This window comes from Plectropomus leopardus, chromosome 23, assembly GCF_026936395.1.
Source record: "Plectropomus leopardus strain MGB_pleo_1.0 chromosome 23, ASM2693639v1, whole genome shotgun sequence".
NCBI lineage: Eukaryota > Metazoa > Chordata > Actinopteri > Perciformes > Serranidae > Plectropomus > Plectropomus leopardus.
The window spans coordinates 22,210,727-22,233,226 of record NC_142198.1 but is presented as its reverse complement, the minus strand read 5'-3'; the positions used below and the strand labels follow the sequence as shown (position 1 = coordinate 22,233,226).

The 22,500-nt window shown below is 37.3% G+C and overlaps 1 protein-coding gene across 3 annotated transcripts; it reads right to left on the bottom strand.

Moving 5' to 3' along the window:
• Window positions 1-1,569: 1,569 nt before the first annotated feature.
• On the bottom strand, window positions 1,570-19,138 carry LOC121938037 (uncharacterized). Of its 3 annotated transcripts, XM_088073188.1 has the most exons (14): window positions 18,584-19,138; window positions 18,024-18,198; window positions 14,195-14,269; window positions 8,776-8,846; window positions 8,558-8,658; window positions 8,354-8,476; window positions 7,705-7,816; window positions 7,471-7,534; window positions 6,474-6,514; window positions 5,579-5,763; window positions 4,849-4,932; window positions 4,540-4,775; window positions 3,348-3,452; window positions 1,570-3,210 (listed from the first exon to the last, which is right to left on the bottom strand). In XM_088073188.1, the coding sequence occupies exons 4-14, from the start codon at window positions 8,837-8,839 to the stop codon at window positions 3,183-3,185; spliced, it is 1,143 nt and encodes a 380-aa protein (XP_087929314.1). In that variant the 5' UTR covers window positions 8,840-8,846; window positions 14,195-14,269; window positions 18,024-18,198; window positions 18,584-19,138; the 3' UTR covers window positions 1,570-3,182. The 3 variants fall into 3 exon arrangements, with proteins under 3 accessions (XP_087929314.1, XP_087929316.1, XP_087929315.1); XM_088073190.1 differs by lacking the exons at window positions 18,024-18,198; window positions 18,584-19,138 and adding an exon at window positions 17,183-17,252; XM_088073189.1 differs by lacking the exons at window positions 14,195-14,269; window positions 18,024-18,198; window positions 18,584-19,138 and adding an exon at window positions 11,204-11,346.
• Between the last annotated feature and the right edge of the window lie 3,362 nt (window positions 19,139-22,500).

Genomic DNA, 22,500 nt, shown 5'->3' with positions numbered 1-22,500 from the left:
TGTGTGTGTGTGTGTGTGTGTGTGTGTGTGTGTGTGTGTGTGTGTGTGTGTGTGTGTGTGTGTGTGTGTGTGTGTGTGTGTGTGACAGAGAGATGCAGTGTGTGTCTGTGTCCACGCGCCAGATCATAGCACAAGGGCAGGACACGCGTGAACCTGCGCGCACGCGCTCAAACCCGCAACAACAGACTTTTTTTTACATAACCATATTGACATTTTTACAGGTAGACCCAGTATGACAGCTCACACCTGTAACAAGAGACCAGCAGAAACCAGCACAAACCAGTAAAAGGTCATAACGAACCAATGCACTGTCAGTAGAAACCAGTAGATGGTCAGTAGAAACCAGTAAACGGTACAAACTAGTAGACAGCCAGTAGGACCACAACATGGTCAGTAGAAATCAGTTGACAGCCAGTAGAAACCAGTAAACAGTAGAAACCCCTGATGGTCAACAGGAACTTGTAAACATCCAACAGAATCCAGTGAAGTCAGTAGAAACCAGTAAACAATCAGCCAACCAGTAAAGGGTCAATAGAAACCTGTGTACAGTCAATGAGCTGGTAGAAACCAGTAGACAGTCAGCAGAAACTAGTGGTCAAGTACTCAGTACTCAATGGTCAGTAGAAATCAGTTGACGGACAGTAAAAACCAGTAAACAGACAGAAACCCTCCATGGGCGATTCAGTGTTGTAAACAACCAGCAGCATCCGGCGAACATTCAGTAGAAACCAGTAGACGGTCAGCGGGCGAGTAGAAATGGATAGATAGGCAGTAGAAACCAGTAAATAGTCACTGGACCGGTAGACGGCCAGTAGAAACAAGCTGACCGCCAGTGGAAACCAGTAAAGACCAGAATCCAGTGAATAGTCAGTAGAAAATAGTAAAGTCAGTAGACCCAGTAAACTGTAGAAACTTTTCATTCAGTGGACCAGTAGAAGCGTGTCTGTGTTTGTGTGTCTGTGTTTGTGCGTGCGTGTGTGTGTGTGTGTGTGTGTGTGTGTGCGCGTGCATGTGTGTGTGTGCGTGCGTGCCCACGTGTGTGTGAGTGTGTGTGTTTGTGCATGTGCGCGCGCGTGTGTGTGTGTGTGTGCGTGTGCGTGTGTGTGTGTGGTACACAGACTTTGAATTTAATTCAAATAAGTTAATTTACATTTTAACACAAACACACCCAGTACAACAGTTTCTACATGTAATGAGCGACCAGTAAAAACCAGTCAATAGAAACCAGCTTACAGTCAGTAGAAACCAGTAGACCATCAGCTGAGACGTGTAAACTGTCATTAAAAACAGACAGTCAGTGGGCCAGTAGAAACCAGTGGACTGTCAGTCATAAACGGGTGCTAGCTGATAGAAATTGGTTGGCAGTCAGTGGAAACCAGTAAACTGTCAATAGAGCCCTGTTGGTAGACAGTGGGCCAGTAGAAACCAGTGGACTGTCAGCAGGAACCAGTAAATGTTTATTAAAACCATTTAGGAGAAGCCAGTAGACAGGCAGTTACCAGTTGAAAACCAGTAAACTGTCAGTAGAAGTCAGCAGACAGTCAGAAGAAACCAGTAGACTGTCAGTGGAACAGTAGAAACCAGTAAATGTTGGTTTAATGATGGTAAATAACAGTAAACAGTCAGTAATAACCAGTAAATGGTCAATAAGATACAACTGTTTCATCAGATAGCAGTAGTAATAGTAGCAGTAGTAGAAGTAGTATTAGTAGTAGTAGTAGTAGTGGTGGTAATAGTAGTGGTAGTTGCAGTGGTAGCAGAAGTAATGATGTTTCCAATAATACTAATTCAGTATTGGTAGTACTGTAGTAGCAGTAAGAAGTAGTAATTTTAGCAGTAGTTGTAGCAGTAATTTTAACTGGGAAAGTAAATGTATCGGTGATAGTAGTAGAACTTAGAAGTAGCAGTAAGAGTAAAGGTTTTACTTTAAAGATATTACTGTGCATTTGCAGTAGTAGTACTGTGAGTGTGTGTTGGAGTATTTTTACCGTGTATTTGTAGTAGTACTGTGAGCGTGTGTTGAATCAGAATATTTTTACTGTACTTGACAGAGTGCAGTGTCCTGTCAAAAATTTAAGAATAATAACTAAACAAATAATACATTTACTAAATCTAAATGTATAATAATAATAATAATAATAATAATAATAACAATAACAATAACAATAATAATAATAATAATAATAACAATAACAATAACAATAATAATAATAATAAATTGACGTGCAGTGACCCGTCTCGGCCTGCAGGGGGAGACAAACAGCTGTCTGTGATGATGTTAACATGATGAACTTTAAATACTTTTTATTTTTAACAAACTGTGTGAATTTAACAGAACGTCAACAACAACAAACATAAACAAAAATATAAAAACATTTTTTATACTGCAACAGATTATCACAGTTAACAACGAAAAAAAATTATATTATAAAATATAACAAATCTGAGCTGCATTTAAGACATTTAATTAAAGTCACTTTTTTAAGGACTGCATGAAATAATGCTGAATTTCGTTGAATATTTTTAGCGGTTTTACGTTTTTGGGACAGTATTCACAAAACTGAGGTGTTGATTGAAATGTGTATTTTGGAGTTTTTATAGTCGTAATTGTTATTGCATATTTTATTTACTTACTTCTTCTGAAACACAACTTTATGTATTAACATTTTAAAAAGTAATCTAATTATTAACCCTTTGAAACCTGAGCAAACTGGCTTAAATTCTGGATGGATGGACATTTTATCAGTTTTCAAATAGTAATTGAAAAAACATAATAATAACTCATATATATATAGATATATATATATAAAAAATGGAAAATATCTGAATAATTTTATTTATTTTCCTTAAGTCTATGATATTGAATATATATTAATTCATATATATCCCAATATTATTAATAAAAAATAATAACATGTATGTAACATATACTCATTCATTTATTTATATATATATTTTTTCATTCAGTCATTTGCATATTTATTTATCTATTTATATTCTGTGGCATAAAATTAAATATATAATTTAAAGCATCGTAACTATAGTTTTCTGGACATTTCTCCCTTTTTTCTGTTATTTCTTTGTTTTTTAATAATATTTAATAATCCCCCGCCAGCGAATTTTCTGGTCGTGTTCTTGTCACCTTTTTGCATCTTGCAGGATGTTTCTTGCCCTCCTCCTCTTCATCTCTGGTCCTCTTCATCACAGTCTCTGCAGCACACACACACACACACACACACACACACACACACACACACACACACACACACACACGTTTTAAACACAGAGCAGTGTAGAATAAACATCCACAGATTTATTATTATTATTATTATTATTCCGACTCTTACACGGCTTTGTAGAAACTCTTCTGGTTCATCATGTGCGCTCTGAAGACGTTTACGGCTTTATAGACGTCCACGTGCTCCTGCTGCTCCTCCAGCACCTGCCTGAACCTGCCGCACAGGTGCACCTCAAGACCGACTCAACCAAAGCAACAGTCAGTGTGACGGCAGTAAAAGTACTCTGACTTAAAGCGTCACGCTTCAAAACTACGTTTTTAATATCAAATACATAAATGTCCTCTGATGGGGCTTTATAGTTTATCATCATCATAAAAAATTACAGTAATAAGGGTTTAAACAACTGGAATAAGGGTTTTTTTTTAAATCACAATGAGGGTTGTTTTTTAAGTCACAAAAATAAAGGTTTAAAAAATAATAAGGGTTTTAAAGATACAAAACAAGAAGGTTTTTTTTTAAAAAAAAAAAATCACAATAACACGTTTTTTTTCTTAACAAAAGCTTTTGTAAAAATTGCAGTAATAAGGGATTAAAAAATTGGAATAAGGGCTTTTTTTTAAGTCACTACAAGGTTTTAAAAACTGCAATAATAAGGGTTTTTAAAAAACAAGGGTTATTTTTAAAAATCACAATAATTAGGTTTTTTTTAAATTGCCATAACAAGGTTATTTGTAAAAATTGCAATAATAAGGGATTAGAAAGTCACATTGATAAGGTTGGTTTTTTTTAAATTGCAATGATAAGAATTTTTAAAAATCACAATAAATTGCTTTTTAAAATTATAATAATAAAGGTTTTTTTAAAAAAGCATTTGTGCATTGATAATATCAGACCAAACAGATCCTGCAAAATATACATAACTAGCAAAAATATACATAATTAAAACAAAACAATCAATGCTGTATTTGTTTATTTGACTTTGTTGTCTTTTGTATATTTTTATTCTGATTTTATTTTTTTTCTTACTTTTTTAGCATTTGTTTATATTAGTATTTTGTCATATGTGTGCATTTAATGGTGAATAAAGGGTTAAAAATTAACACTAAAAATAAAAAAATAGATAAAAAATATTTCATTACATTGTGTAACTTGCTTGTTTTTTTGGGATCAAAAATAAAAAATAAACCAAATAAAAAAAATAAAAATAAAAAAATAAAATAAATAAAAAACTCTAAATGGAGGAGCTTCAAGCAATAAAGCTCCCTGTGTGTGCGTGATGAGAGGCGGATCTGACTGTTACCTGTGTGTCCAGGTGACCTCCCACAGAGCGTCGTCTCTCCACTCCTCGTAGAGGTCACCGCCTTTGACCTCCGACCCCCGCCGAGCGTCAGGCCCGAGCTCAGAGAACAGGAAGTTATGGAGGCAGGCCCGCGCCGACAGAGCCACCAGCCAGTAAACCGGCTCCTCCAGGACCACCGAGTGGAAGGACTGGAGGGAGACGACGAGCCACTGCGGGGGAGGCGAGGCAAGGAGGCTCTGGAGGAGGAGGAGGAGGTGATGAAGATGTCTTTAGCATCATGTAACGCTCTCAGATGTGTGTGCGTCTCACCTGGTTTGTGCGGCTGTAGTGTTTGAGTGTGTCCAGCAGCAGCGACCTCACGTCATCTGCTTCCTGTAAACGACTAATCAGAGCCTGCAGGGCGAGACGAGACGCTTACATCACCAGACCAGTCACACCAGTCCACCTCAGACTGGGAACAAAATCACATTACAGCACAGAGAACCATCACTCAAGCCACAGAAATCATTTTTTATGGTTATAAAAGAGGAGAATCAGCAACATGTCTGAAATGGTACGGAAGATCATTCATGCCAATGTGATCAAAAAATAAATTAATCCTGTGAGTGATTTTAATGAGAAACTTTCCCAAAAATAATCAATTAGAATCTAAAAAATAACAATTAAGTATCAAATTGGTGACTTAGTTTATCAGAAATATGACCTGGTAAATGAAAATATTAAGTTAGTACCTAAAAATTAATATTAATATTAATAAAAAAAACACCCTGTAAGTCATGATAATGAGAAACCTTCCCAAAATGATTAATTATAATTTCAAAAATAAAAATTAAATATTCAATTAATTACTGAGTAAATCAAAAATAATGACTAAATATATTAAAATATTAACTTGGGCCTGGAAAACTAAATTATTATTTTACAACCCAAAATAATGACTTAGTATCTCAAAATAATCACATGGCAACCAAAAATAATGATTTACTATTAAAATAATAATGTTTTAACCCAAAATAATTACTAGATGTTGACCTCTGACCTCCAGTGTGCTGCTGACTCTGTGCAGATAGAGCGCCTCCTGCTGGATGAAGTTGGTGTAGCGGCTTTGTGTCAGCTGACCGGACCGCAGCTCCTCGATGAAGGAGGACGAGACGAGGATCTCCTGCGCCAACACGTCGCTCTGACTCCAGACGACATCGACCAGACTCACACCGGAGACGAGGCCTGACGAGAGGAACAGAGATTATATTCCTCCTGCAGCAGGTTCAGATCCTTTACTGGAGAAAATTTGTATTTTATTTTTATTTATTTTTTTAAAAACATTGGGAGGAGGTAATCACCATTTGGACATAAAATTACTCAAAATGATCTCAAAATTTATGTTTAAAAAAAAGTAAAGAAAAAGGACCAGAAAACCCAGATAAAAAAATAGAAATTGAAAAAACATGCTAATACAAAATAATAATTTAAAAATGTGCTAATATACAAAAACATGTCCATATTTCTGTGACATGAATTTAAGCAGCTAAGTTTAACTTTTTTAAATTTCTGAAAATGTCCTGTCTTTTTTTTTTTTAAAAAAAAAAAATTAAACACAGTTATAATAATATAATAATAATAAAAATTAACAAACAAGTTTGCCAAACACCTTATGCCAAGTTGGTCATTGCCTTTTATTTTCCTTTTTAATTTTAAAAACTGATCATTTTTGTTGGGTTTCAGAGGTTTTAATGCTCGCAAAAGGCGTCTGAATGCAGCACAAGAAAACTGATGACGGTCCAGGTGTCGAAGGGTTAACAGTACTGGGTTACACAAAGTGGACCTGGAATTGAGATTGTTTCATCAAACTATTTCCAAGGTCAAGAATGAGCTGATCATGGGGGCCTAACTGCATATTTTTAAACTGGTTGTTATAACAACCAGTAAACTCTCACCTGGCTTATCTGGTTCCCTGTCGCTGATGGAGTCAGTGGAGCTGGAGGTAAACAGACGATATGAACACGTTTATGTCAATGTTTGGTTTAAACAATAATGTAGAATGAAGAGCACACAATGAGAAGTTAATAATTCTCTGTCTATTTTATACATTACTCTGTTTAACATTTGAAACTGTTTCCTCTTTGTCATTGGCTCATGAGCCCAGATGTGACTCTGTTGAAGCAACATTACCAAAGTCACAGATCCCCAACACGGTGCCAGGTGGCCCCCCAACCGTTTTCTAATTCACAATAAAAATAAAGTGATTCACACTGGGATTGTTTTTGTGCTTTTAGTATACAGAAGGTGCCAGAGACATAAAACAGCAACAGCAGCTTAGATCCCCACACCCCTGACAGAGGTCCTAAAATCCTAGAAACGTCCAAAAATCAAAGAAATGTCCTGAAATCTGAGAAATGTTCTTAAATTCTAGAAACGCCCCAAAATCCTAGAAATGTCCTAAAATCCCAGAAACATCCTAAAATCAAAGAAATGTCCTGAAATCCTAGAAATGTTCTGAAATCTTAGAAATGTCCTAAAATCCTAGAAACATCCTAAAATCCAAGAAATGTTCTGAAATCTGAGAAATGTTCTGAAATCTGAGAAATGTTCTGAAATCCTAGAAATGTCTTAAAATCCAGGAAAAAGTCTTGAAATCCTAGAAACTTCCTAAAATCCCAGAAACATCCTAAAATCAAAGAAATGTCCTGAAATCTGAGAAATGTTCTTAAATTCTAGAAACGCCCCAAAATCTTAGAAATGTCAATAAATCCGAGAAACATCTGAAAATCCTATAAATGTCTTAAAATCCAGGAAAAGTCCTAAAATCCTAAAAACATCCTATAAACATCACCAAGAAGTCACCCACTGGTTTGTGGATTTTGAAGTCTGGCGTTCAGCATTTTGGATGTCCCCATCTCGGGTTCTGAGTTTGGAAAGAGGACTTTGGCCTACCTGACTCTGGTGGAGCAGATGTAGAACCTGAGCTCTCCACAGGGGGCGCCGTGCAGCTCTCCACCTGAACACAGTTCACACTTTACTGCTAGTTCGTGTATATCTAACTTTAAATTTCAGTGTTACGATTATAATTATTTTTTAGGAATTCATTTAAGTTCCATTGTTCAAACCTTGAAACCCAGCTGTTAACTACAATAATGCATTTATTCCATGTGTTTGTTTCGTTTTTACTTTTTGGTGTCATTGACAGGCAAGCCCCGCCCTCGCACGTCTTCCCCTGCCTCTGATTGGTCCAATCACTGATCCTGAAGGCGGAGTCGTCGCTCCAAAACCAAGAGCCATTCTTCAGGGACAGAAACACACAGAAAGAGGCGTGGTTTTTGTTACACTTTATACTTAACTACATCTGGAATCAAAATATTTTACTTTATATTTATTTTTTTTTTTAATTCAGACAGCTTAAGATAGTTTACTTATTGATTCAATAATAATAATAATAATAATTGTTATTATTATTAAAATAAGAATATACAGTATATGTGTACAAACTAACATAAGCTAAATTAATTGAAATGAAAAAAATACAATCTTAGATCATTATAATGACAAAGTTTCTCAAAATAATCAATTAGAATCTTGAAAATAATAACTAAATATTAAAGTCACAATTTAGTATATAAAAAATAATGACATGTATATCAAAATTAATAATACCTCAAAATTAAAAACTCAAAATAATGACTAACTATTAAAATAATGACTTTATATCTCAAAATAATAATTTAGTATGTCAAATAAATGTATATAATGATTGAATATAATAAATTTAAATAATAATAATAAATAATGTTGTTTTTTACTATTATTTTAATCATCATACCTGTTGTACCTGGTAACCTCCCAGCCATACAGGAGTGTGTGTGTTTGCCATCTGACGGACAAACCGCCGCTCCTCCGGTGTGTGAAGCGACGCCAGGTCACTTCCTGTCTGAGAGCACATGGACTGACACAAAACACACATTAAACCCGACTGAAGACATTTCATTTTAAATCAAAATTAAAATGTCTTTAATTTCCGGTTTACATTGGCGGTGCTCCAGGAGCTCCACACAGGGTAGAAGGCGAAGCATCTCTGCCCGAACAGGAGCCACCGAGGCGGGCATGGAGAGGCCTGCTGCGGCCCCTCTGCGGAGTGAGTCAGTAATTAGTATTTAAGCACATTAATTAATGACTGTCAGCATGTCGGGGCAGGAACTTCCATCTGATTTATTTATTTATGTATTTATGTATTTATTTATTCACCTGAAGATGACAGTGAGGCTGTCACGTGGACGGCCAAGAGGAGACGAAGAAACACGCGCGCCATCGTCTACCTGTAACACACACAAACACACACATCATGTAAATCATTGTCTTAGCAGAGGAATCTAAAAGCATCTGGCACCTGTGGAAAAAAAGGTGTGTTTTTGTGAAATTGGTTTAATTTCTTTCAAAAACATGGGAAGATGTCAATTTTATTTATAAAGCCCGTTATCACAAAACAGGACGAACACACGGACAGACGTGCAATAAATGTCTTAAATAATAACTTAATTATAATTATGACAAAAATGAGAATGAGAAAGAGAGAGGGAGACATGCACTGCAATAATGGAAACAGACGCATGCCATATTACAATAGCGATAGGTGTAAAATTACTAAACACACTCTGATAATATTGCGGTGTTGATAAGTCTCATGCCTATATTGATAGTGGAGGCGCGGCTCATAACGGCGGTGATGGTTGCGCCAAGCACGAACACAGGCAGAAAGCAGCAAGTAACTTACAAAAGAAATGGGGCCAAAAAAATTAGGGACAATTTAGTAAAGAGTTACAAGAAAAAAAAAACCAAAGAAAGTGCGAGAAATGTATATTATAATAATTATACATTTAGTCTTCTGGATTTTTGGATAATATGTAATAATAAAAAACAAGAAATTTGTAAAAGAAAATACATACAGATATAGATAAGTAAATTACGTGAAAGTAGCAAATACAAAGTCAAAAACAGCAACAAATAAAATAAGGAATGACTCCACAAAAAGTCCCTAAAAATTAGTATAATTTTCTGTAACATCATTTAAAATGTGCAATTATAGGAATAGTTATATTTAGAATAATTTTCTCTGGCTTTTTTTCATGTAGATATTTTTTTCAAGAGCTTTTTTAAAAAAAAAAAATTTTCATAATTTAATAATTTCTTGCAATTCTCTTTCAAATTGCTTGTTGCCCTTTGTCAGTTGTTAAAACAATTTGCACTGGGTTCAAAGGTTTAAATATTTGTGAAAAATGTCTTTAAGCAGCACAAGAAAAGTGATGTTGATCCTCCAGGTTTGACAAAAGTAGCTAAAACATCTAAAAAAAGGTGTCAAAGTTGACTTTCTAGTTAGCTGGAGCAACTGTTTTTGTAATTAATTTGCTGCATATGAGACAAACAGATAAATCCAGAGAAAAAATCTGTTTATCTCAATATTCAAACTTACCAGCAGTATCCAAAACTGCACAAAATAAAAATCAATAATATATTAATAATGCATAAAAATCAATTTTGATGCAAATCATTGACATATCCCAGGCTGTGATAATCAAAATATATAATAAACTTAGCATTTATTATATTGAAGGAACTTTTTTTCATCTAAAAACATAGTGGCATCATCTAAAAATTAATGAATATTTGATATGATTAGGACGGATGTTAGTTAAAAAAGAAAATCACATTCATGTGTGGTATTTTTAAAGCTTGATTTTTAAAAGTGCATTTTTTGTGCAGAGCGATATGAGTGTGACGTGTAATATTAAAGCGAGCCTGACGGTTTACGAGGTCACAAGACAATGGCGATCCCTTTTTACAGTCATCGCATGTAAAGACGTGTTTGAAGCGTGTTTAACTTCACTCATTAAAACATGACTGTACGTGAAATAAATCAGTCTTGCACAAAAAGACAGTTTTGTCTCCATATTCAACAATATCTGGTCTGGTCAAAGACTTTTACAACCCATGCAAACTTCTAAAAAAAACACGCTTTCTACAAAATATGTACATGACAAATATGGTTTGTTAAGGTTAGAAAAATATTATTAATATATATTATGTTTTGTTTTGTTTTTTTAAAAAGAACTACGGCACTTCCTCAATTCTGGACACGAAAGTCAGTCAGTTTCACACCGTCCTCCACACCTTTGTCTGCCACCTCACTCCAAAAAGACGACCCGTTCACCGAATCTTTTCTCTTACATGGAATTAAATGATTAAAATTAAGAGTAGAAACGTTTGGGTATTGCTTTATCCCTGCTTGAGGTCAATAAAAGGTTTTAATTTCAAGTTAAATGTTTCAAAAATTTCTGCCTCAATCTTTTATGTAACATCTTTTTAACAAAATTTAGCCTTTTTTCCTAACTTTATGTTAAAATGACATAAAATCCGGCATGAACGAAACATTTTTTAGGTAATATTTAACCTGCACATATATGCCAAAAATAACCCAAAAATCATCTTCCTAGCACAGTGAGTGATGAATAAAAAAAACTGTGTAAGGTCTAAAAAAAATGAAAATACAAAGTCAATTATGCTACAAATTGTGGTACAATTTTTTTTGTATTATAATTGACTTCAGGCACAGCTTACGCCCAAAACGTTAACTTAAACTGTTTTAAACTAAACCTAAATTATAAAGAAATATTCCTACCTGTTCCCTCTGTTTGTACTGGTTATCCACATGAACCTTTGACCACGGGTGTTTCCACAGGACTCACGTATTCTCATAAAAAGTGTTATAGCCGTCAGCGCAGAGTGGAGGACGAGGAAGCACAACCAGATCAGAAATAAAAAGGATTTAACTCCACCAAGAGCGCGAGTTCACGTGACCAGGCAGGTGACTTTTTAACGTCACACCTGTGGTTCTCTATGCAAACAGTTGGTTAAAGCCTGCAGACTTTAGTGTCTGGATTCATGAGGTCCTGCAGCGTTCATCAACCTTCACTTCAGATGCAGCTAAAATTCACGAAGAGGCCATTTATGACTCAGAAATTATTCTTTTTAACTTAACCTCTTTTAAACAAGACTGAGACACTGAAGAAAAGCTCTCCGTCATGAGTTTTGCAGTTTCGTGAATGATTTACGTGTTTTATAACACACCGAAAGGTTTTTTGTGGAAATAAAAATGCCATAAAGAGAAACGAAACACCTCAGAGAGACACAAAGCAACTACAAAGATGCACAAAAAGACTACAAAAAGACACAAAACAACCGAAAGAGACACAAAAAGACATGGAGAGTTGCAAAGGAAGTGGAAAGAAACACAAAAAGACTACAAGGAGACAAAAAACAATCAAAAGAGACACAAAACAACCACAAAGAGTTGAAAAGAAACTAAACACAAAAAGACTGTAAGGAGACCCAAAAGACTCCACTGTAAAGAAACTCAAAAAGACTCCAAAGAGACTTAAAACAACTAAAATAAGACACAAAACAACAAGAGAGACACAACAAAACCACACAGAGATGCAAAGGAACTATTAAAAACACAAAAAGACTATAAAGAGACACAAAACAACTTCAGAGAGACACACAAAACACCAAGAGTTGCAAAGTAACTGTAAAGAAACACAAAAAGACTGCAAAAAGACACAAAAAGACCACAAAGAGGCACAAAACAACCGGAGACACACAACAAAAACCAGAAAGAGATGCAAAGGTAATGTAAAGAGACAGAAAAAGACTAAAAGAGACACAAAACAACCATAAAGAGACACAAAAGAACTAAAAACAGTTGCAATGGAACCTTAAAGAAACACAAAGAGACTACAAAGAGACACAAAACTACACGAAAAAGTTGCAAAAGAACTGTAAAGAAACAAAAAACAACAACCAAAAGACACAAAGCAACCACAAAGAGACACAAAACCACAAAAAGTAAAGCAAACGAACTGCAAAGAGATGCAAAAAGACTACAAATAGATGCAAAGAGACACACTACAAGAAGACACACGATGACTCAAAAACACAAAATTACCATAAAGAGACAAAATCATCCACAGACAGAACAACCAAAAAAAGAGCAAAAATTCCCACAAAGAGACACAAAATTACTGAAAAAGAAGAAAAATTGAGGTAAAACAAAGATGTCAGTAAACAAAAAAATTCTCCTTCACAATAATTCATGATTTTTTTTACTATCGGGGTAAACTCATTAAAATATACGATAATTAAATTAAATGTATCTCTGTCTTTGTGGAGACTTTGGGGTTAAAGGTGCTTTCAGTGCATTTAGACACAAACATCAGGCTTTGTGAATGTGACAGCGAGCGCTGCACACCTGTAATAACTAACAAACACTAACGTAATACGTTCGTGACGTAATGACACATTCGCTTTAGCTGAAATAACGCTCGAGATTCTGGTTCACTGAAAAAACAACTGAACCAGATTCATTTCTCTTGCAGAGGCGGGGCGATTTTAACGTCTCACTGAGCGCACTGATTGAAAGAAAAACATTGAAATGATTCAGTGGGACTTTTTTTTGTTTGTTTACATTAGAATTGTTCATTGTTGGATGTTTGTGCCAAATTCTGAAAAGATCCCTCAAGGTGTTCTTGAAATATCACATTCACAAGAATGAGACGGATGCAAGATCACAATGACCGTGACCGTTGGCTAGCAGAATCTTTTTTTCAGTACAACATTGAGTACATGTGAATGTTTGTGCCAAATTTTAAAAAAAATCCCCATAAGGTTGTTTTTAAGATATCAAATTGACAAAAATTAGAAGGACACAAGTTCACAGGGACCTTGATCTTTGACCTATGACCGTAAAAATCAAATCTGTTCATTGTTGAGTCCAAGTGGACGTTTGTGCCAAATTTGAAGAAACTCCCTCAAAGACATGCCTTTTACAAAAATGGTACAGACAGATGGATGGATAACCCGTAAACTTTATGCCCTCAGTGATGGTTACTCACCACCCTCCACCGATAAATAACAAACAGTCCCTTACTGGTTGTCATCATACATCATAAACAAAGATTTACAGCTACCTCACCGTCAATCTTTCTTCACTTTCATATTGAAGCTCCATTTTTGACAAATACTTAAAAATCATGACTGCTAGGATCAACCGATATTGGTTTTTCAGGTCCGATAGCAAAACTGATTATCTGTAGTTAATACTGATAACTGATATACATTTACCATAAGTCAATTCAAGTAAAGTCAGTTTCATTCATAAAGCTCATTATCACAAATATCACAATTTTCGTTAGAGGGCTTTACAGTATACGACATGTCTCCGTCCTTAGACCCTCACATCCACTGAGGAAAAAAACCCCCCAAAAAACCCACAAAAATCGGCCATATCAGTGAAATTATTATTCCTTTGGAAATTTAAAATTTGGAATACAACAAACTCCAAAAAAAACTTTGTTTACTTCTTTTAAAAGTAAAAAGTTAATAAATAAAAAACGCTCCCTGAAGTAAAAGTGATACTTTCTTTACACTTTTTAATTAATTGATTTTATTGGTATAAATTGAAATAAAACAGAGATACAGATAATCTGCAGAACGCCAAATATCTGCCCTGATAATCTGATAAACTGTCGACCCCAATAACTACATTATAATGTGTTAAAATGCTAAAAACTCTGATTTTAAAGTTAAATGTTTGCTGTGTGTGTTCACCCACCTGAGTTCAGGTAGAGATCTTCTTACAGAAACTCTTTTTCTCTGAGCGCGTCTTCTTCTGCACAAAACGCCAAAACTGTAACGACAGGAAACAAGGTGAGAGGTGTGCGCAGAGGAGCAGGTGTCATCCCGCCTTTAGAGACACACACAATCGATGACGCGTTTCGAGTTTGACCACATTCAGACGTCTCTGCAGAGATGGAAACAAAGATGGAGAGACAAAAGACAGCGAGGAGGGGAGGGGGGCGAGAAATCAGAGATGTTTGGGAGATCCTGGAGGGAGGCGGCCACAGCTGGTGTACATCCTGTTAGTGTGTGTGTGTGTGTGTGTGTGTGTGTGTGTGTGTGTGTGTGTGTGTGTGTGTGTGTGTGTGTGTGACTGGAGTCCTAATCTCACAGAAATATCTCCACTAGAAAAGAGCGTCGCCTCTCCCTCTGCAGTGTGACAAGAAAAGCAGGAGTCGTGTTGCAGGAGTCGGATATTGAAAATTTATGACTCCGAGCGCTGAAATCCAGCTGCACCAGTTTCTGGGCTGGACTTGTTTATTGTTGTTTTTTTTTCAGTTAAAAATATAAATAGATAAAATACTTTAAGTGCACGTGATGCAGGATTCCTACACGTTATTACAAATAAATTTAGAAAAGGAAAAGACGTCAATTTTTTTTTTAAGCACTGGGGAGGGACTTTTGTTTTTTATTTTGGCTGTAGGGAAACTTTAAATTGTTATATTTTTGTTTGGAAGGCATGTTGTCTTTTTTAAGAATTTTAAATTTTTTCTTTAAAATTTTGTTCTTTAAAATTTTTGGGAGATTTTTAAAGAAAACATTCCTTTCCAAACCTGAAATGAAACAGCAACTTCTTTTACAAATTCATATTTTAATTCAAAGTTACTTTTAGTTTAACTTTTTTTTGTTGCATCTTGCACCAAAATAAAACAGATATTATTAGTTTATAAGTTAATTAGAAACCCTGAATGCAGCATTTGAAATTTTTTTACCTTTTCTAAAATGTAAGTCACAGTGGTGTGGAGTTATTGGGCCAATAAAAAAAAAAGTTCAAAAAGAAGCAATTATGGCATATTTTGGCCTCCATACTCATGCACACATTACAGCACACTATTACATCATTCATTTTTTAAACTTAAAAGTTTTTTTTTGCTACTGAAATAGTGCGTAATGTGTCTTGTTGCCCACCCTGCAGCTCTACATGTTCTGGTTCTACGTCTCCCTCCTCTCTCTACATCCTGGACCCCAAAATCCCCCCAAAACTTCACACGCTTTAAACTTTTAACTCGCTCACCATCAGGTCTTCGAGTCTTTTTTACACTCAGCGACACAACAACCAAACTGGGAGACTCTGGAGGAAGAAACTCATCTTTTTTTGGATTATTTTCAGGTTCCTGCTGCACGAGGTAAAGATGCTCTCTGACTCTCTGCTGCTGCAGCAGTCAGTCACTGCTTTATAAAGTCATCACTTTACGGGACAAATATGCTTAATGACATGTTGATAATAAAAATGCAATGAAACAAAGCACCAAAAGGACAGAAAATTTTCCTAAAAATTATCAAAAATATAAACTTAAATGAAAGAGCAAGTTTTTACTTGATGCTCAGTTTTAAAGATTTATAAATAAGTTTGGCCGAACAAAACATTGAAAAGTGTCGAGAAACTGAAAATCGTATTGTTTCTTTTGGTTCTGAAAAAAAAAAAAAAAGAAATACTGGCATTATTTTTGTTATAAAAACAGTCCTCTCAGAGGAAAAATGCTTCAGAAGGAGAAAATAATTCCTGAATTAATGATAAAATGTGAGATTTGGGTGTTTTTCTTTTAGATTAGGACATCATGTTTTATAAGTCACAGTCTCCTTGAGAAAAAAAAGATTAAAAATTACAAATACCATTTACTAACCAACCCAGAACGTCCTCAACCTTTATCTAAAAAAATGTGCTCTGAATGGCAAAAATCTAATTTTTCAAAGAACTCTTTCACCAAAAGTCCAGCTGAAAATAAAAAGCATTTTTGTCCTGTGCTCTCCTTTCAAAGGAAAAATCTGTAACCAAAAGAGACATTTTATTTTATTTTTTCAGATAAATATTTTCATGATGGTTCTTCCAGATTTTTGTATTAACCCTTTGAAACCTGAAGCAACATCACTTTTCTTGTGCTGCTTTTAGATGCTTTTTACATGTATTTAAACCTCTGAACCCAGCGCAAATTGGTGGGATTTATTTTTAAAAATATGGAAGAAAAATAGCAATTTAGTAAGAAATTGTAAGAAATTAGTAGATTTATTATTTGTTTTTGTCTCAGGGAAAAAAAGAGAAAAAACAGGGAAAACTTTTAGTTTATTATTTAAGCAGTTTTTTCAGGTTGCTTCCTTATTTTTTAAAAATGTCTGTTTCTAATTTTGTCTTTTTAATTAATTTTCAGGTATTTTTAAAAAATATTTTAACATATTTCTTCTTTAATTGCATATTGCCATGTTTGTGTAAGAAATTACGCCATTTTTTTCAGAGTTAAATTGTATTTGTCTACTACTACCGTAGGAGACTTTTTTGTCATAATATCAGATTTTGCTTTTAACTTCATTATCAGCATAAATGCTCATAAAAAGAGCAAATGGACACACTGAGCCAGACAGCATCTACAAAAAAAACAAACAAAAAAGGTTTTTTTGGTCCTGTTTTATGATATATATATATTTTAATCTATTTATTTGGCCAACTCTGTTGTTTTTAAATGTGCTTCAAATATAAATTTAGATTTGATTAGTTTCTTGTAATTTTAAAAAATAATTATTTGAGTCCATTTCTTCAGTCATTTCTTTTTCCCATTTATCTCTTCTCATTTTTCTGAAAGAAGTTAAGCTTATTTGCTGAAGTTTTGATTAACCTGCAAACATGAACACGTCAACCAAACATTAAAAAAACATTAGTCTGCAGGTTTGATAGTTAACTAGCTGCTCACAACAGACAGCATAAACGTACCTGCAAATGTCACTTTGCTCCGGTTAAACGCTGCTGTCGTCCTCCCTTCAAAGGCAAAACTAAAACACACAGTCTGTTCAGGAAACGCAGCGACAGAACGAGTTGGTTCACTTCATGTCGTCTTCCCTGCAGGTGTCACAGTCTGGCAGTGTGTGTGTGTGTGTGTGTGTGTGTGTGTGTGTGTGTGTGTGTGTGTGTGTGTGTGTGTGTGTGTGTGTGTGTGTGTGTGTGTCACCTGAGCTTCTCCACACTGCAATCCAACTCATTAAGTCATGACATGTTGCCACTTTGTCAGTGGACCTCCGCGTCTGCATATGACGCTCTAAGCATCCTGCTGCGTCTGCTCTTTACGTTCAGGGATGGCGCTACCGTGATGTCAACAAAAGCACATGGCGCTGCACGTGGTTATATTTAGGCAACAAAAGCACTTTGCAACTGATGTCAGGATGTCAAAAAACACACATGCTGGCACAGATGGCTCAGATTAGGGGAAGGAGGATGGGTTATAATTTATAATTTTAGCAAATAAGTATGTAAAGGACTTTTTGACACATCTACAAATCTACCTACTGCCTTGGAGAGAAGCTGTTTCTCAGTCTACATTAGTTTTTCAATTTCCATATCCAGATTATCCAGACTAGACTCTGAGTCATAGATACGCTCTGAATGTTGTATACAGCTACTTTAAAGACCTTTAAACGACATCATTCTTGACAACAAAAGCTGATGACTTGATGTAGTTTTAGTTTGACCATAACAAAATAAGTAAGATAAAAAAAAGAAAAAGAAAAGTTCAGTTAAAACTGTCTTTGCAGTGATTGTGTGCAGAGATGCAGCTCACCCTCCGGTGTTTCGCCGTGGGTTTGGTCTTGTTATCTTTGGCCCCGTCCATCCTGTCGTTCTCCCGCGGTGCCACCCACGTCTCCTGTCGGGAAATGACTCCCGGCCACATCCGTGCCCAACCACAGGACCCACGGCGCAGCCACGTCACCCTGCGCACATCCGCCTCTTCTTACCTGCCGGGACAGTTAGTAACAGGTAACTATGAGTTATCTCACTGATTAGTTTAGTAGCTGTGACAACGACTCACAGGCAGTAATTAACTGCTGAAAGAAGTAAGAACCAATTTACATCATATTTACATTTACAATTTTAATCAGCTCATCCTTGAGTCTACTTGAACGTTTGTGCCAAATTAAAAAATAAACAAATTCGAAGAAATTCCGTAAAGGCGTTCTTTTTGTATGGACAGACAACCCAAAAACCTAATGCCTTTGGCCACAAAGGCATAAAAACTGAAGGAGAACTTACCTCCTTACAGTGTGGTGATTGCTCAAAGGAAAACATTAAAAAAGCACGTAAAAGTGACACTCAAAAAATAAATGAATAAATCATCCATACCTGTGTCCTCAGTAACTGTCCGAAGCTCTCGGGACTTCATGGGTTTCCTGCTCCAGGCTCGTAGTGTGAAGGGTGCTGAAAGCAGTTCTGGAGCTGGAGATGAGGTCCGGTCTACCAGAGTGGGCCCGGTGCTGCTGGGTGGCTCCTGGACACTCAGCCCTCCGGGAACTCACACCCTGCACTGCTTCTCAGAGGGCGACACCCTCACGCACTCGGACAAACAGCTGAAAAGAAACTTGTCGTTTGTGTGGAGGGCTCCTGATGTGCCCATGGGGGACATCAGGTTCTAGTAAGTAAGAGTCTAACATTTGCACAAGTCTACGCTTCGAAGTCGCCACATATCGTCGCTTAGCAGTGGACTTTGACCTCCACATATTAGGCTTTAGGTATTCCTGACGCACCGTTATGTCAATACAAGCACATGGTGGGATGAAGCTGCATGTAGTTATGTCTAGACAACAAAAGCACGTGGCAACCAGTGCTGGGACATCAACAAATGCACATGCTAGCATGGGTGGTTACAGTTAGGCAAATTAGGCACATAAGGTGTTGAAAAACACCACCACACTCGGTGCTAGTGAGAGGTTGTGTCCATGTTCAGGGATTTCTTTAAGACTTTATTGGAATACTGATTGTTATTTACAATTCAGTAATACCTCTTTGTCATTCCAGCATCACCGTGGTGCAGTCTTACTTTGTGTACTGGGCTGGTATTGAGTCTGCAATGGTGCATGATGGGAGTCGTAGTTCTAGGAGTGGAAGTAACATCACAGCGGATGGAGATGATTCAATCTTTGCTCTACAGCAAGATGAAGGTCCTGCAGGTATGCAATTCATACAATTCTGAATGTATTCACAGAATATCCTACAAAAATGACAATTTTGTACCTCTTTAGTTTACCTCCACTTCTTAATTTCAAAGAATCAGTCATAAGATGTAACTCCAGGTCAAGGCAAAACACCAACTAGACATTCTTCAATGACTATTTTTCTATCCATACCTCATTAAAACTAATGCCTTGCTTTTTTTCTCACCTCATTGCTTAACAGTGCTTCGACCCTACAAAACATCAAAAAACAAAACAAATCAGACAACCAGTCCTGCCGCCACCCTCGGACCCCCTAAACCAACAAGCAGCTACAAATCTCAGAAAACAATAACACGGATCACCCTTTCGGTCTTGGAGTTGACCAGTTCTGCAACTTCGGCATCCCTTGCAGTTACAGACCTGACAAATGAGGCACTCAATGAAAAGACCAGCCTTAAGACATTTGGATCTTTTCAAAATGCTACCAAAGGAAGTAAGATTGACACCTATGAAACTACAGGACCCTTCTCCGGTGTGACTGAAGAGGCAGGAACTGGTGCAGTTACTAATACCATAGTGGAGGCTACGAGGGTGGAAGCCACTACCACTCTGTTGCCCAACATCACAGTGCAAACCTCAACCAGTTTTCTTTCCCTGCTGCACACCTTTGCTTCCTTGCCCCCTCTGGAGGACAGCGAGATGGATAGAAAAGAGGCAAAAATAAACTTTCAGGATCCAAAACTGCCCATTGTTCCTGAAACAAAATACACAACAATAAATCTCAAAACCACCACCTCCAAAGCTATACCTTCAACCAATCAAGGCTTCCACAATACAAATTCTGCAAGAGCCACATACGAGAATCCAATTCAAGACCAAATGTCAATTCAGTTTGTGACCCAGAGTAGCTCATCGCTGCCCTGGAGGACTAGCCTAACAAAGTCCCAAATGAGTCTAATCAAGGATGTAATGAGTAGCCAGAGTCCTCACCTAAAACATTTGCTCCAGCCCCAAACGACTTCACCTAAAACTTTTCTTCGGGTTCATACTTCTCCAACCAAACATCCGCTCCAGTCCCAGACTGGTACAGGTCAGACCACTCCGGTCTACCAGGCATCTTCATCTAAGCACTTTTCCAAGTCCCATACCACTTCTCCAAATCCCATTTACTCATCCAAATCTCCCTCCCTTAAGTATTTTCTCCAATCCCAATCATCCTCATCCCTCCAGACAAACAACAAACCTTTGAGCAGTACACCTGAATATCAATCAGAAAATGGTCCATATGGGCCAAAAACTAGACCAGGGCGAACTAGTCCAACTCAGCCTCAGTTTTATACACCTACACCCCTGAGCAGCCTTCCTAAAACTCAACATTTGAACAGCTTTCCCCAAGCAACGGCCCAAACTATCTCAACTCCAACTCACGGGCAAGCTAATTTTCCCCAGTCTGAACCATGGTCCAAGCCCCATTCCCAAACTGGTTCACCACGGGCAAACAACTCTGGGTGGAAGAATTCTCCAGTAACTCCTCGATTCATCAACCCTTTTCCCTTCACATCAAGATTTGACCCAGCTCTCACACCAGAGAAAAAGGTCACAAATCTTCAGTCTCACGTAAAGATCAAAACCATGAGCCCGATCTTTGCATCAACTCCCTCAACGACTCCTTTTCCTTCTTTTTCAGTGTCTACCGGCCTGTCTACACCTAGTTCTTCACCCCATACTATGCCTACCTCCTCCCTTGCTCAATCTACCACTCACCTTTATCCCTCTGGAGGTTCAACTCTGGTATCTGTACAAATTTCTGTCACCCATGCCTCTTTCTCATCTTCTTCCTCCTTGATGAAGAACCAACCCAAAACAGCTGCAGCACTTTCTGCTTTACCTTCACCCTCTCCAATCTCTACTCCTCCTCATTTGCCCTCGGCCCAACCTTCCTCTACTTCCTCAAACTCCTCCAACGATCCATCACCAGCTCCCTTGTTTTCCTCAGACCATTTGTCTACTTCTTTTGCCTCCTCCCAGTCCGTCACAAGTTCAACCTTTGCCTTGCCTTTGTCCTCCACCATCTCCCCAACCATTTCTCCCTCTATCCCCCCTTCACCTCCTTCTTCTTCCTTATCATTCTCTATCTCAACATCTTTGTCCTCCTCGCCGGGTCCCTCAAACTCATCTACCACCTCTTCTTCTACAGTGTCCTCCCAGTCCACATCTCCTCACCCAGGACCCTCTCCAGTTCCCCATCGCTCTCTCCACAACCCCCACATATCCACTTCCTTCCCTGCACCTTCCCAACAACTCATCCCAGGTCAAAAGTTGCCAATCCAGAACCACATTGCATCTTCTGATCCTGAGCCCGGCATCAACCTCCCAACATCAAGAATGGTGGTTCACCCAAACCCCGAACCCCATCCAAACCTTGACCCAAACTTCAAACTAAATCTTGGCCACGGCTTGAAACCAAATCTCCCCAATACTGAACCCAAACGCCCCTCCAACCCCCCTGGAACTCCAGATAAGGAAGGGAAGTACCCAGATATTATCCCCAGACATACTGCCTGGGAGCTGGGCATGCTGCTAGGCTGCTCAGCAGGCTTGGGCATGGTGCTGGTGGTCGGGGTAAGGTATATGTACCGCCAGGCCTGTGGCAAACGGACAGAGGTGACGCTGAACGACAGGGAGCAAGAGTACGGGAGGGGAGAGAGAGGTCTGATCCATGTCCAAGAGTGCGGAGATTTGGTCAGAGTCCGGAGAATCAGAGAAAACAGTTTTGTTCTGCTGGCAGAGTACGATATACTGGCATCACCTGGAGACTAAAAGGCTGCCCACATAGGAAGTTTTAGAGACTAATATATTTTTGTTGAAAATATAAAGTTCACAAAAGCATGCACATCCAGACAACAAGAAACTAGGTGTTGGATGAAAAATAATATGAGAAAAGAAAAAACAGAGTCTGCACACTAGATTATGTTAGTTTGACGCCATGACCAAGTTCAAAAGTATCCTTTAACAAATTTGGTGCTTCAAAGCATCTTAAAAAGTACTCAGTAATATTCAGAATCCTCAGAGTATCAATCAAATTCAGGTGATTATACACCAAAGACA